This window comes from Lipophrys pholis (assembly GCF_963383615.2).
Source record: "Lipophrys pholis genome assembly, chromosome: 1".
NCBI classification, from domain to species: Eukaryota; Metazoa; Chordata; class Actinopteri; order Blenniiformes; family Blenniidae; genus Lipophrys; species Lipophrys pholis.
This window is the reverse complement of record NC_137635.1, coordinates 24,649,291-24,665,376: the sequence shown is the minus strand read 5'-3', so window position 1 is coordinate 24,665,376 and position 16,086 is coordinate 24,649,291. Positions and strand designations below refer to the sequence as shown.

General features: G+C 47.1%; 1 protein-coding gene across 1 annotated transcript in view; it reads right to left on the bottom strand.

Annotated features, from left to right (window-relative positions):
• The window catches only part of LOC308108832 (protein unc-13 homolog A), a gene marked incomplete at both ends in the record, with an annotated part of 61,199 nt that extends 57,691 nt beyond the window's left edge, over positions 1 to 3,508 (bottom strand). Inside the window, 3 exons of the mRNA XM_080462092.1 lie at positions 798 to 915; positions 3,151 to 3,250; positions 3,436 to 3,508. Coding sequence (XP_080318218.1) covers positions 798 to 915; positions 3,151 to 3,250; positions 3,436 to 3,508 — 291 coding nt within the window. The remainder of the gene's footprint in view (positions 1 to 797; positions 916 to 3,150; positions 3,251 to 3,435) is intronic.
• Positions 3,509 to 16,086: the final 12,578 nt, after the last annotated feature.

Genomic DNA, 16,086 nt, shown 5'->3' with positions numbered 1-16,086 from the left:
GGGGGGGGGGGGGGTGTCAATCTCTCTCAAGGCATTCTAGAGAGTTTACTGATATGGGTTTGAGGCTTTACAATGCATACATTATGAGCTTCTATTCATTACCCCTTCTAATTAAATACCAGGGTGGACATTGGCTGTATTTTCCTAAAAGGGGTGGGGGTGGGGGGGGGGGGGGGGGGTGTCTGCCCCATCCCCTTAATGCAGGCTCACTAAAGCTGCAGGTGAACATGCAATATGCAATAAAGTTGTTGACTATTGCAATAATGATATGATTTCAAAACACAAAGCCTAATATTGAACAAGTTTGCGTTTTGGGATTTATTCTCCTAAATGGCAGTGCTCTTCCTCCTGGTGCTAATCCCCATTGCAGAGCTCATTCAGTGCTCCACACACTTATATCTAGCTGGTGGCAGGTTTCAAAGACTCGAGGACTCGAGGACAGTTGGGTTCCTGCTGATTGGCCAAATACAATGACATGCAGAGCATGAAAGTACAATGCAACAAAACATAATTTAATATAGTACAGTCAGTCTTTTACAATAAATTGTTCAGCCTTAATGCACACAGGCAGGTTTTTTTTGCATAAATAGTAAAAAGGTGGGAGCTTTTTAATTATGACAACATAATTGGTTTCATTGGGTTGTCTAATAATTGTATTATTCATGAGTTTGTATTTAATGATGTCTTGGGGGTCTCAATCCTGTTTTTTGAAGGATGCTCTATGGACAATAACAATGTATGTGTGTGTGTCTAGTCCTGATGTACAGCTGAGTAATGAATGGTGGTTAGTGACGAACCTCATTGGACTGTCGGATGCTGCGAAGGGGAATCCACACAGTGCCCACCATGGTGTCCCAGATCAAGCCTTTGTTCCAGACCTCTACTGTCAGCCCCAAGTCCAGGCGGTTTATTTCACTACAGAGACAGAGGAAGGCCAAATCACTCCAAATCAAGTCAATGACACAGACACTGACAAACACAATAAAAGCACTCATTTTTTTTCTTCGTAAATTTCTTTGAATGTGTGAACGCCTCTGGCAGAATCTGCTGATGCTGAGTGTGTGTTTGCCAATAACTTGTTTCCTTGGCAGCTAAACAACATCTATTACATCTGGAGAACTTGTTCCAAAACCCCTGTGACAAATTGAGCACAAGGGGGTTTCCAATCTCAAATCATTTGTTTGTCTTCAATATCAGCACTGCATTTGTTTTACAGATTAAACTCAGGCCTACAACTACAGATGGAGGAACACAGCTACTGTGATGCCTCACTGACAAATATAAAACACATCATGTTGAAATGTGTTTATGTCAGTGGTTCTGGAGAGCCCCGGTCCCGCATGTTTCAGCTCTGCTTCAGCTGGATTTAATGATTCCCCCACTGAGCTTCTAAGGCCATGTTAACACCTACCCAGTTTTTTTTTTAAAAAAGACGGATAGTTCCCTCTCTATGTTTAAAAACAAATCTTAATTTACACTGACCCACATATCCACCTGGTTCAGAGCTGCTATGTGCAGCCAAACCTGTAGGGGGCAGTGTAGCAAGAAGAATGAAGCCATTATAGCCAATCAGAATCCTGGAAAAAAAAAACAGGACGTCACGACTTGTGACGTAAATCTCCGCCTGCCCCCCTTTACATGCAAACAGAGACAGGGATTTTACCCAGCTCTCTACTGTGGCCGGAGTTTTCAGGAATCATTGTTTGTGGTGAGTCGCAGTTGGTTTATGTGTGAATGCTCCCAAACGCAGAGAAATTTCACAGTTTTTTCAGATACCCAGGTACGTGTAAACAGTGGCCTCAGAAAGTCCAATAATGACCGACTCATTGCGTTCAGGTGTGTTGCAGCAGGGAAACATTCAAAACGTTCAGGACTGGGTCTTCTGGGACCAGGGTGGGACACCAATGATGTGCATGATGCACAGTTTGATCTTCTCTTCAGAAACAGTCTTCTTAATTCAACACTGATTCCTTAAAGCCCCAAAACAACCGACACCAACAGGGTGCTGTTCATAGAAAACATCCCAGTGAAGGAAGCAAGTCAAAACTCAGAAAAATCCCATTGGATATGGATATCAGAAATTAAAGAGTGGAAAGTGAAAAAAGACGGGGAGATGCGCCCAATATTGTAACTGGGACCAAGGGCAATGGTAATAGTGGCAATTTTTTTCAAAACAGTCAAAATGTCACCAAAACTTGGCTCAATATTATTTAACTGGTATTATAAAAGATCTGAGCACACTCACTTTGAAAAACACAATATCACAAAATCTCTGGCATTATGTTCAGTAATTAATTGTGGGCTTGTCTGTGACAAATACAAACATGTCTGGATGGACGCAGGCCCGAGAGAATCAAACATTCACAAGACAGCCGGAGCCGGACAGGAAGAAGGAGAGCGGGATGGAAAAGAGGAGGAGAGCGTAATGGAGGCAGTGGAGGAGGTGATTGTATCGCATGCCTGGAGGGACAAAGTGGGAACTTTAATTACGAAATAGAGCAGGTGGATTTCCCAACTCAGTGGTGACTCCTTTAAAGAAATGCGCTGGTTTGATTCATGACAGTGGCTGAGAAGCCACAGTCATTTAATGGCAGTTCAAAAGAGGCCTCGAGGTGCTTCTCTTTCTCTGCAGCCTAAATATTACATAACACAGCCTCAGTGATGCAACCCAGTACAATCCTCAAGGCCTCCGAACATCACAGAGGCTGCTCAGGACTCTGCAGTAATGCTGACTGCTGCATCCCACATGCTAAATGATCCGCACTGTTCATTGCCCATATGCTGCTGCTCTGCTTCATTTTAGTGATCACAGCATGCCATCATTCAATATTCATTGAAACAATGGCTGAAACAAACTCATTGAAAGGCAGAAACTGACTGCTAATAATACCTGGAGAGCAGAGCGAGAGTTCATACAGGGAGAGGTGGAGTGAGGATAACCTGCAGAGGAGGAGGGGGAGGAGGAGCTGATGACGATCAAGAAGCATAGAGGCTGGGAAAGAGCCAGGGTTTGAAACGATGATGAGAGGGGCAGCAGATGATGAAGAGCAGGAGGGAGGGAGAGCTGTGTGAAACAGGAACAACAAGCACTCGGATGGAGGAAGGAGAGGATGAAGGAGAGGATGAAGGAGGGGATGACGGAGGACTCACAACATGAAGTCTTGCTCCCAGCTGGGCAAGTTGCCCCTGACAGCGATGGTTGTGCTCTTCACATTTTGCACCTTTAGAGTCACATAAGTGTTGAACTTCTCTGTAGAGGGATGGAAAAGAGTCCCATTAGCATGAAAACACCTACAACAGCAGGAGTCTGCAGCAATATGGAAACCATGATGTCACCAAGCTGCAGATGCTCTGTCCCTTCACCTCCATTCAATATGGGAAAAGATTTACACCACATAGCAGCCAGTACATCCTGTTTCAGGTCCCAGGTCTTACCTTGGGGTCCGTCCAGCTTGGCTTTCTTCACTGTGGAAACACAGAGAGACGCCGTCACACACAGGAAAGCCATCTGGTCACACTTTCACACACAAAATCAACACCAATGGGGATGTTTGTGATGCAGGAAGACAAGAATCTGAGTTCAAATAATACATTCAAGTGCATCTGGGATCAGGTTTGTCTGGAGTGCAGGCATGTAACTTTAAGAAATTGTTTCTTTTTAAGCAACAAATTAGTCGGGAGAGACGGTTTTGAATCCAACACGTTTCGACTGCATCGGCAGTCTTCCTCAGAGCGTCATCTGATGTGCCGTCCGATGGTTTCTGGAGGAGCACATCCGGGACTCCATCCTCCAGAAACCATCGGAGGGCGGGAGTCGTGGCCAGTCGGACAAATTCTGGTAGATCTGTCTGGCCGGCCACCTGATAAAACGAAGACGCAGTCAAAACATGTCAGGTAAAAACCATCTTTCCATTCAAACTCGTCACGTAAACAAAACAATATTCTAAAGTTAGAAAGGACAAGATTAACATAATTCAGCAGTCATGTAAGTTGTCACATTGCTTTGGCAGGAAAGGAAAGGTGGTGTAGAGGCTGGATGTCAGAGAAGTGAGGTGGATTCCTCCCTGGTTCTCGCACTCATCATCATGCCCCCGAGCAAAGCCCCTAAAACTCTGATTCTGTTCCAGAATGCTGCAACTTCAACCTGAAGCCACCGATCGTTGAGTTCAGAAGCTTCTATCTCACGAGGACGCACTGTAGAGTTTTGTCTGGGAGGAAAAGCTGCTGTTAGTGAACCAGGGACCGCCGAGTCCCGCTGTGTTAATTTAAGCCGATGTTTGTGTCGGGTTGTGGACGTTCCATTCACCCACAACCAGACCAGGAGTGATCTGTAGACCAGGAGTGACCTGAAGACCAGGAGTAATCTGTAGACCAGGAGTGACCTGTAGACCAGGAGGGATCTGTAGACCAGGAGTGACCTGTACTCCAGGAGTGACCTGAAGATCAGGAGTGACCTGTAGTCCAGGAGTGACCTGTAGACCAGGAGTGACCTGAAGACCAGGAGTAATCTATAGACCAGGAGTGACCTGTAGACCAGGAGTGATCTGTAGACCAGGAGTGACCTGAAGATCAGGAGTGACCTGTAGTCCAGGAGTGACCTGTAGACCAGGAAAGACCTGAAGTCCAGGAGTGACCTGTAGACCAGGAGTGATCTGTAGACCAGGAGTGACCTGTAGACCAGGAGTGACCTGAAGTCCAGGAGTGACCTGTAGACCAGGAGTGATCTGTAGACCAGGAGTGACCTGTACTCCAGGAGTGACCTGAAGATCAGGAGTGACCTGTAGTCCAGGAGTGACCTGTAGACCAGGAGTGACCTGAAGACCAGGAGTAATCTGTAGACCAGGAGTGACCTCAAGACCAGGAGTGATCTGTAGACCAGGAGTGACCTGAAGATCAGGAGTGACCTGTAGTCCAGGAGTGACCTGTAGACCAGGAGTGACCTGAAGTCCAGGAGTGACCTGTAGACCAGGAGTGACCTGTAGACCAGGAGTGATCTGTAGACCAGGAGTGACCTGAAGACCAGGAGTGACCTGTAGACCAGGAGTGACCTGAAGACCAGGAGTGACCTGTAGACCAGGAGTGATCTGTAGACCAGGAGTGACCTGAAGACCAGCATTCATTTGTTTATTTATGTTCTCTTCTTTACCCGTCATATATAATAAACAATATAAACTAGAACGAGCACTCGGTAGAGTGCATACTTTCACCAATGCCACATTTGTGAACATGGAAACCAAAGGATTACATATATTAAACTGTGTGACGCTGGTCAATATGCCGTGATACGCCTGGTAGTATGTGCTCTTTTTTTAATTTGAGCACCTGAACCTTTGGAGTTCTCTGCACAGGTTTGCTCACAATCACCAACCCAATTCTATTTAGAAAGTAGTTTTAAAACAGAGTTGACCCTCAGTGCTTTCCATCAACTAAATAGGATCAAGCAACAGTTAAAAAACAGAAGTACAGCAGTTAAAATACATTAAAGTACAGTAAGAAAAGTGACAGTGGTCCCGCTAACCCAACATAAAACCACAGAGGTACAATCGCCCTTGATCTTCTGGAATACTTCGGTCGATATTGCGGATAAACATTCAGAAGACCCAGGTTTTATGTTTCAGCTTTACCCCGACCTCTCAGGTCACACGAAGCCTCTCTCTTAATTGGAATCTTAGAGCAATTAGGCATTTGAGACTCTGACTGACACAGAAATTTGAAGACACGTATGAAAGAAATGGCTACCTTATTAAGACCAAAATAAAAGACGATTTGGGACATTGGTCTCTCCTCCCCTTGGACATGAGTAACAGGATTGAAACTATGAAGCTCAATGTTCTACCAAGGTTGTTAATCTCTTCATGTCTTTACCAATAAAAATTCCTCCTAAACAATTCAACCAATGGGACAAGCAAATATCCCGGTTCATTTGGAACGGAAGAAAACCAAGAATTAAATATTGAACTCTCCAACAAAGTAAAGACGGGCGGTATGTCCGTACCGAAGCTTAGAGATTATTATTATCACGCTGCACAGCTTAAACCGCTTGTCTCCTGATGTGATGACAAAATAGAAGCCCAATGGAAAGACATGGAGCTCAATAACCAAGAAACATGCAAACCTTGTTGGGAAATGTAAAACTGGCCAAGTCTAAAATCAATCAGTTTGACTCAATTATAGCCATCGCCATACAGAATTGGCTCCCTATCATTAAACAGCTAAAATTAGAGGAACAAGCTAAACTAAAATGGAGAACACTGGACACAGCATTTGCTGGATCAAAGATTTGAACTTTGGTCTGACGGGTGTGACTGCTTATTGAAAAATAATGAAGCATAATAAGCTGCTGAGTTATGAAACTCTGAAGAGCAGATATGACCTCCAGAAGCCAGACATGTTCAGGTACTTCCAAGTACCAGAGTATTTTCACACAGACAAACCGTGAACCAGACACAAATGCAAATCAACTAGAGCGACATTTTGTACAGGCATACGGAGAGGGGGCAAAGAATACTGTGTCTAAACTATATCAAAGTATTAATGGTTCTAGAAAACACACAACAGACTACATCTGGAATCCAGTAGTTTTAGAACCATGTATGGGGAAAATACTGGAGATTTTGAAGCTGAAAATACAAAATTCCTGCCTTGTGCTATACCTAGGAGATTTCCCAGATGAAGTGAAAGGAAGTGACAAATATTTATTGAAAATATTTACAGCAGCTGGGAAAAGGGCTGTTACACATCAGTTTGAGCATTTGTTATGAAACACAATTAAGCTTGTCAATTCTTTGAAACATATTTCACTGCCTTTATCTGTTTTACATGAACACATTCTGTTGCACCAACGACAGAGTGAGGGAGTGTCATGTTTCCATGACGACCACGTACAAAGCTCCGGGAAGTCTTGTGGTATTTGCTACTGGAATAGAATAAAAAGCTGAAACACTTCTGAGTGAAATAAACAATAAATACTAGAGACTCCGCTGGCTTATACTAAGAAGCTGGAATTTCTTTTCTGGAGGTAACTTCTGGATTAACTCTGGTTTTCTCTTCTGGATTATCTCTGGTTCTATTTCATCCCTGCTGACTGCCAGAGGTGGTGCTTTAATCACTGAATATTCCCCTTCGCGCATGCGCAGTGCGAGTATGTGTACCAACAATGTCACCTGTGACCCCTGGATGATCCGGACGAAGATTATATCTCAGTGCACTCCAGGGCACTTTCCTTTTTGTCCTCTCGTTTGCTGGAAGATTGGTCCCACTGATACAGCCTCCTTCCGACGGTTACGTGAGCCAGCTTAATTTGTTTGCTGGTGGGTCGCGTGCGCGCTCCCAGAAACCAGCGTGGTTTTGTTTACGTTAGCTTCACCGGCCGTAAATTTCTATAATCCGCTGTTGATAAACCCAGTACGGGTGAAGACCACAGTACAGTGGTTATTTTTTGTTTGTTATATCTGAGCCTCTACTGTGAAGGCAGTGTGCGCGCTCCCTTCCCCAGTATACGGTCCCGACGTTTCAGTTAGCCGACTTAATTTGTTTGCTGGTGGGTTGGCCCAGCGCCCAGTGCCCAGTGCCCAGTGCCCAGAGCCTAGCGCCCAGTGCCCAGCGCCCAGTGCCCAGCGTCCAGCGTCCAGCGTCCAGCGCCCAGCGTGGGTTTGAGGACCACAGTACAGTGGCTGTTTTTTGTTTATTATATTGAGCTTCTACTGTGCAGGCAGCATGCTTCCCCAGTATACGGTCTTTATACTCGGCCAATCTGCTGCGTCCGCGCTCAGGCTAAGCCGAAGTTATAGTTATAAGTTATACCTGACAGGCGGCCTACGCGCCCCCTCCCTTGGCTGAGCTAAGAACAGCTGTGTTGACTGAGATAAGGGGTGTTTTCTCGTGCAACTACAATGGATGGTCTCATACCTGCACATCCTGTGGGGCTTCTTTACAGCCAGAGGATGGCCACGACCTATGCCCTGCATGCCTTGGTCCTGAGCACCTACGGGATGCGCTGTCAGGCAAACCCTGCATGAACTGCAGCTACTTGCCTCAGGCAGCAAGGGTTGCCAGGTTGGCGGGGGTAGAAAGCCCAGTAGCTGAGGTCGACCTCACCCCATCAGGCCAGCCACCTCCGGCCAGGCGCATGGGGACTGGTTCACGTCAATCGACCTCAAGGACGTGTACTTTCACGTCCCAATCGCTGAGCAACACAGGCAGTTTCTGCGCTTTGCATACCGCGGCCGCCACTGGCAGTTCAGGGTGCTACCCTTCGGCCTCTCCCTCTCCCCAAGAGTCTTCACAAGGTGTCTGCAGCCCTTGCACCTCTACAATCTCTGGGCTTGAAGGTTCTCCCGTACCTGGACGACTGGCTGATCTGTGCTCCATCTCGTGCCCAGGCGTCCCAAGTCTCAGAGCGTCTCCTGTCCCATGTGGCTCGACTCAAGCTAAATGTAAATGTGGAGAAGAGTTGCCTGGTGCCATCCCAGGTAACACATTTCATCGGGGTATCATTGGACAGTGTAACCATGAGGGCAACACCGTCCTCCCATCGTGTGGACAATATTTTTCACCAGCTTGCCCTATTTGTAGAGGGCCGCACGCTGACCTACTATGTCTCATCCCTCCGTCTGTTGGGCAAGCTAACGTCAGTCTCGGGGGTAGTTCCTCTGGGCTTGCTGTCGCTGCGCCCGCTGCAGAGGTGGCTGAACAGCTTCCGCTCAGATGCCAAGCGGCACAGGTGCAGGAAGCTCAAGGTATCACGGCAGTGTCTCTGCGCCCTGGCTCCATGGAGGGACAGGGCTTACATGCTCAGAGGTGTCCCTATAGGCTCTGTTCCAACTCGCAGGGAGATTGTTACCACAGATGCATGCCCCTCAGGATGGGGTGCAGTGTGGCAGAGCAGGATGGCCCATGGGTGGTGGCCTGTGGAGGACTGAGGTGCACACATCAGTGTGTTGGAGCTGCGCGCAGTTCACCTGGCTCTCAGGCACTTCTTACCACACCTGAGGGACAAGCATGTCCTTGTGCGACAACAGTGTATCACATAAATCATCAGGGTGGTACCAAGTCTGCACGGCAGAGCAGAGGAGGACCTCTTCGTGACAGAGCAGTCGGCCCACTGCCCTCTGTGGTTCTCCTTGGCCGAGGCAACCAGTCCTCTTGGCTCATCCATGGCAGAGGGCCTCTTGTGTGCCTTCTCCCCGTTTCCTCTGATTCGGCTGGTACTCCACAGGGCCCTTCAGGAGGGCCACAGGATCGTGCCTGTAGCTCCATTCTGGCCAGGAAGGAGCTGGTTCCCGCTGCTGCACAGCCTCTGTTGCGGCACGCCGTGGCGCATTCCCAACAGGAGGGATCTCCTGTCCCAACTGGCAGGGCGGATCTGGCACCCCAATCCACAACGCCTTCAACTGTGCCTTTGGCCACTGAGGGGCCCGACACGCTCTTAAGTGTCTGTGCCGACCCAGTGAGACCCAGTGAATGCGAGAGCACCATCTACTTGCCTCCAGTACGAGAACAGATGGAAACTGTTTTCCGACTGGTATACAAGGTGGGAGGAGGACCCAGTGCACTGCCCTGTGCTAACTATTCTGGACTTCCTCCAGTCCCTTCTGGATAAAGGGCTTTCTCGCTCAACACTAAGAGTCTATGTCGCAGCAATATCTGGTCGACATATGATGGTTGACAATGGCATGATTGGTAGCCATAGGCTGGTATCCCTTTTGTTGAAAGGGGCTTGAAGGTTGCATCCTCCGAGAGCCGCAAGGCCCCCAGCATGGGATCTTCCCCTGGTGCCGGGGACACTACTCCATCCACCATTTGAGCCCTTGGCGCAAGCAGAGCTAAAGTGGGTTACGCTTAAGACGGCGTTCCTTCTGGCCATTTCCTCTGCGAAGCGTGTCAGTGAGCTGCATGCCCTGTCAACCAGCGACACATGTCTGAGGTGGAATTCGGATGGCTCAGGAGTCACTCTGTGGCCAAACACGGCTTTTCTCCCTAAGGTGCTGTCCCGTGCTCACCTCAACCAGCCCATTCGGCTGGCCCGGTTCAACCCTCCTCTCAGGGAGCCAGTGGTCCAGCCTGAACTGTTGTGCCCAGCGCGCGCCTTGAGGGCCTACATTGCAGCTACTGTAGGCTTTCGGGGGTCTGATCAGCTCTTCCTCTGTTACGGTGGTCCTAACAGGGGTTGTGCTGTCTCCAGACAGCGCCTGTCCCACTGGTTTGTCGACGTAATTGCCCATGCATATCGGGCAAGTAACCGTCCCCTCCCATCTGGTGTGATCGCGAGAAGATTCTGTAGGAAAGTGCCCTGGAGTGACACCTGGAGATACAATCTTCGTCCGGGTCGTCCAGGGGTCACAGGTGACATTGTTGGTATACATACTCGCACTGTGCATGCGCAAAGGGGACTATTCAGTGCTTAAAGCACCACCTCTGGCGGTCATTCGAGATTCATAGAACCGTAGTTACATTCGTAACTTTACGTTTTCTCTTCTGGATAAACTTCTGGATTAACATTGGTTTTCCGTACTGCAATGCTGGTTCACGTCCTACTTGTAAATCAGTGTGGTAACTTACTGAACCTCTAACCTGCTCCGGAGACAATATAAACTTAAGGAAGAGCATTGAGGAAGAAGGAAGAGCATTGAGGAAGAAGGAAGAGCATTAAGGAAGCTCTGCCCAAAACGTTTGTGCCGTGATAAAGAGAATGTGAGTGATCACAGTGCCGTCAGTTTATACTGTCTGTTGAATTAATATTGTAGAATCTCCGGAAGTCGACGATTCTCTGCCAGCATTCCTTTACTTCCTGGTTTTGGCTGCGACTGCAGTGCTGCTTTAGCCTGGATGATGTGATTGAATTCTTCATATTTTTGGAGAATAATTGCTCCTACATAAATGGTCTCCCGGACGCAACAATGGTGAAGTTTAGATGACATTGTGAAATCGTGGATGCTGAGAACGTTGTCATGAAAGCAAGAAAGTAAAAACTGTTTGGTTATCAAGTTGAGGTTTACCACCAACTGTGAGCCAACAGCTGGCTGACTGCTCGGTGACCTCACCTCACCTCATAGCCCGGCTGTCCTACCTCACCTCATAGCCCGGCTGTCCTACCTCACCTCATCACCAGGCTGTCCTACCTCACCTCAAAGCCCGGCTTTCCGACCTCACCTCAAAGCCCGGCTGTCCTACCTCACCTCAAAGCCCGGCTTTCCCACCTCACCTCAAAGCCCAGCTGTCCTACCTCACCTCAAAGCTAGGCTGTCCTACCTCACCTCATCGCCAAGCTGTCCTAACTCAGCTCAAAGCCAGGCTGTCCTACCTGACCTCATGGCCCGGCTGTCCTACCTCACTTCATCGCCAAGCTGTCCTACCTCACCTCATGGCCCGGCTGTCCTACCTCACCTCATAGCCAGGCTGTCCTACCTCACCTCATTGCCAAGCTGTCCTACGTGACCTCATGGCCCGGCTGTCCTACCTCACCTCATCGCCAGGCTGTCCTACCTCACCTCAAAGCCCGGCTGTCCTACCTCACCTCATGGCCCGGCTGTCCTACCTCACCTCATAGCCAGGCTGTCCTACCTCACCTCAAAGCCCAGCTGTCCTACCTCACCTCATAGCCAGGCTGTCCTACCTCACCTCAAAGCCCAGCTGTCCTACCTGACCTCATAGCCCGGCTGTCCTACCTCACCTAATAGCCAAGCTGTCCTACCTCACCCCATGGCCCGGCTGTCCTACCTCACCTCATAGCCAGGCTGTTCTACCTCACCTCATAGCCAAGCTGTCCTACCTCACCTCATGGCCCGGCTGTCCTACCCGTTAACTACTACGTTAGTTAAACTTTACTCAATTCTTTTTAAGTTTTGTTTAACATGGCTTTATGCTTTGTGTTAAAATTGCCTAAGTAGCAGAAAAGACAGATTGACACTGTTCCAATTCTAATCATACAGAAGTTAATCGGCAACACTTGTTGGTGAGTTTGCATTCTCAGTTTTCAACCAAACTAATTCAATATATTCTGTTCCGTTGCTGTTGTTGATATGTCTTTATCTATTACTATACTCAATGCCAGGAGATTAAGAAAATAGTATTACGTGCAGTGCTCTATTTCTTTTTTCTTGACGCAGCACAGAAGTCATTTGTATTTTTCACAAGAATCACATTCAGATCCAGGAGACAGTAAGTTCTGGAGATCACAATAGGGTGACGATCTGTGGCTGGCTCTGCATCTGAACACTCGGCTGGCGTTGCAACTTTAAGTTAAAGTTTTGCAGGAAACATATTGTCAGCACTCTGTGACAGTTCTGGACTTTATACTTCAAGTGTTGAGTATCGACAGTCTAACCCTGATAGTTAATATCTACGGATATATGTCTCGCTATGAGAACAATCTGCTTCTAGAGGCAGAGAAACACATTCAAAATACCCTCAGGAATTTAAAAATGTTCGGAATATTGATTAGTAGGGATTTTCATGTGGTTCTTAATCATAATCTGGACTGTTGGCCTCCTCTCAATTCAAATGTAGTCAATGGCAATTAAAAACAATTAATGCAAAAATGTAATGTAATTGATTTCCGGAGAAATAACAACCCCAATAAAAGTAGTTTTACTAATAATAAGAACCCCACCAGACAATCTAGGTTTTATTGTTGGTTAACGTCTGACAGCTTAGTGATCAAGAAGATATCAGTTAATATCATCTCAACGCCACCAACGGATCATAATGCTGTCTCTATTTTCATTCTATTATACTCTACTTCCACTAAAATGTGTGCAAGAATGAATGCTTTTTGGAAACTGAATATCTCATGACTGCAATATGAGTGAAAACAGATATTACAAATATAATTTCTGAATTTTGGGATAAGGCAAAATCTGAGAATGCCTTTAGAAGTAATTAGGAACGTTAAATATAAAGCTGGACAATATCTTAGACAGTTTGGTAGTACTCTAGCAAAACCTCAAAAATGATTCCATTAGCTCACATGAGCTGTGCTGATATGTCAGTGTGGCAGTTTTGCCTGCCACCGTCGGGCTCCCCCACAGAGTCACGGCGTTCCAAAAAACATTCTTTTATTCAACAAATGAAAACCAAACCAAACTGAAGACACACAGCTCCTCTTGCAGGCTCTGTCCAGTGCCTGTGTCTCTTCTGCCTGTCACACTGTGTGTCCGGCAGCTCCTCCTTTATGGGCAGAGAGGTGAGGCAGCACACCTGAGTCACTTTAGGGCCGAATCACCTCCCTGCCACAGTCAGACTGTGGCCACGTTTACACGTCCCTGGGTATCTGAAAAAACTGTCATATTTCTCTGCGTTTTGGCGCATTTACACATAAACCAGCTACGACTCACTCTGTTTACATCTAAAAGGCGGGTCAGCGGAGATTACATCACAATTCGTGACATCCCATTTTTTTTCCAGGTTTCTGATTGGCCATCATGGCTTCATGCTTCTTGCTACACTGCCCCCTACAGGTCTGGCTGCTCATAGCAGCTCTGAACCAGGTGGATATGTGGGTCCTTGTCAATTAAGATTTTTTTATAAACGTAGAGTAGGGTTGTTCGGTATACCGATACTGTATTGGCATCGCGGTACTGACGCCTTTAAAACAATACTATACTGGGCCCAGCCGGTAGTGGTATCTATTTTATTTAGGGCACAATGGACCAGCGGTTGGCTTGTTGTGGTGAATGCTTACAAGACTGCAAGTCACAGAACTTAGTAAGTTTACTACTGTAATTGAAGTAGAAGATAAATAAACTGTCTTTCATATTAATACATGCTTCATTTGACTTTATCTTAACATAAGCCTCGCCTATAAGAAAGAACAATTTATGTAAAATAAATCTGATATTGTTTATTATAATACATTGATTTATTGCTTGTTTGTTGAAAAATACATGAGAAGAGAACCTTGAAAAAAGAATCCCATATTAAGTCGCAATATTGAGGAAAAAAATCGCAATTAGATTATTTTCCAAAGTCGTTCAGCCCTAATAAGGATGCACAAAAGCTGTCACACGCAAAACACGCACAGCAGGTTTCCATTTCAACCGCACACACAAAGACCACAAACTCATGCTGCCAGTTACCAAAACCTGCACTGAAAGAAAAATATCCACTTCGATAGATCTGATGAAACACTGATAAACATTTCAGTGAGGTAGCCAGAAGGAGTCAGAATTTGGATGTCAACCACCAAACGCAAGACACTGAAAATAGGCAATAATCATGCGATGCCATTCTGATGTCATTGTAACGCAGGCATTTAGGAGTTTTACTGTTAATGCTAAGTTACACAATCACCCCCCAAAAAAAGTACTCTTGTTAACAGGAAGTGGTAATGTCAAATGTTAATGCGCCCATTGGCTGAATCAGACCACAAAATAAATAAGTAATAAAACAGTTTGGCTTTGCACCAAATTTGGTCTCTGTTCTGCTCCAATCGCGTGAGTCCACCCTCAGCCACTCAGGCTCCGCCCACCCGAGCCAAAACTACCTTCTTTTTCCCAGTCTATCTTAAAAAAATTCCGTCCACACGTCACTATGAACATGGCTCAAAACAATGTTGTACATATGCCAGGCCTTTAGGTGGCGCTGTAACACTGCCACAGAAACACCAAAAACAGAGAAAACACGTAAGAATCCTCATATTTGACAAATCCAACATCTGGCCTTATCAAACTGACGAGCATCAGTAGCTTCTGCAGCTCGACCTGGAGCATGTGGTCCGCCATTGTTGTTGTTAAGTGACATCGTGGACAGGGTCGTGGGGTCGGGTGGGGCGATGACATCATAGTTTTGAGCAAATGTGCATCTTGCCCGTCCACACCTGAAAGCCGAGGCGACGATTTGAAGTTTCTCCACTCTGGAACCAAAACACCGTGCAGATGATCGGACAAAAACAATGCGGTCGTATGAAATGGCGTTGTCGTGTGGGCGGGGCCTCACACACCCCCAACACTGGTTCCAGAGTTGAGGTGCACCGACAGGAACCCCCCGACACCCCGTGCTTCACTCTGGTTTCAGGTACGTACAACGAGGAGAGGTCTGGCGACCTGAGAGGCTGCCGAGGAGTGTGAGGCGGCAGGGAGGCGACTGGGAGTCAAGCCATTCAAGGCTTCAATAGAAAACAACTGCATTTTAAAAATGAATCCTAAATGGAGCGGAAGGGAGGGACCAGGTATCCTGCTCTTTCTGATGTGGCCCAGATTCAAAATCTTCCTCAACTTCCTGTTGGAGGACGATGGGGTGTCCAGAAAAAAGATCAATGAATGAACATGCAAACTCAACACAGATAAGCCACCAAGCATCAACTCCAACTGTGGCTCTTCCCCTGTGAGCCAAAAACCAGTCGCTGGGTAAGTATGTGAGCAATGTACCAGTAAATTGTCAGTCATCTTTATTCAAACCTTTGCCTGCATTTCCTCATCTGAGTTATGTTATGAGTAAAGAGATTATTTTATTTTGTTTTGTTTTTTGTGATCCAGCCGACAGAAGCCTAAAAACGTGCAGCGCTGCACCCTGGAGGCTTCAGCAGATGCTTATTCATGGCTGAGAGAGGCAACAGTCAGCATCAGGAGCTTTTGGTGGAGTCTGTGGGAGGAGGTGACGCATCGCTTCAGGGAAAACGCGGAGATGTGACGCGCATCCGTCAGCCGGGGCTGCCAGTATTCCCTCACGGTGCGGGGCGGCGGTGCGGTGCGGCAGAGGAGCGGCAGGAAGGGGCTTTTCCTCCTCCTCCTCCTCCTCCTCCCCATTACACTGCCCACGCATGAATGGACGGAGAGGATGATGCACACAGGGACCGCAGCAGCAGCCTCCCATTTACACATTCATAGAAAGTCCAACAGCCTGCAGGATGACCATCACCATGACAACCAAAAGATGAAATAATGATCTTTGCACACAGATGATAGAAATGTGAGCACAAGCAGCGTAAAGAGGAGCAGAGCCGCCAGAGGACTCATGACTATCCAGCACACACACCAACACACACACACACACACACACACACACACACACACACACACACACACACACACACACACACACACACACACACACACACACACACACACAGCCATGTCCCTTACCTCCCAC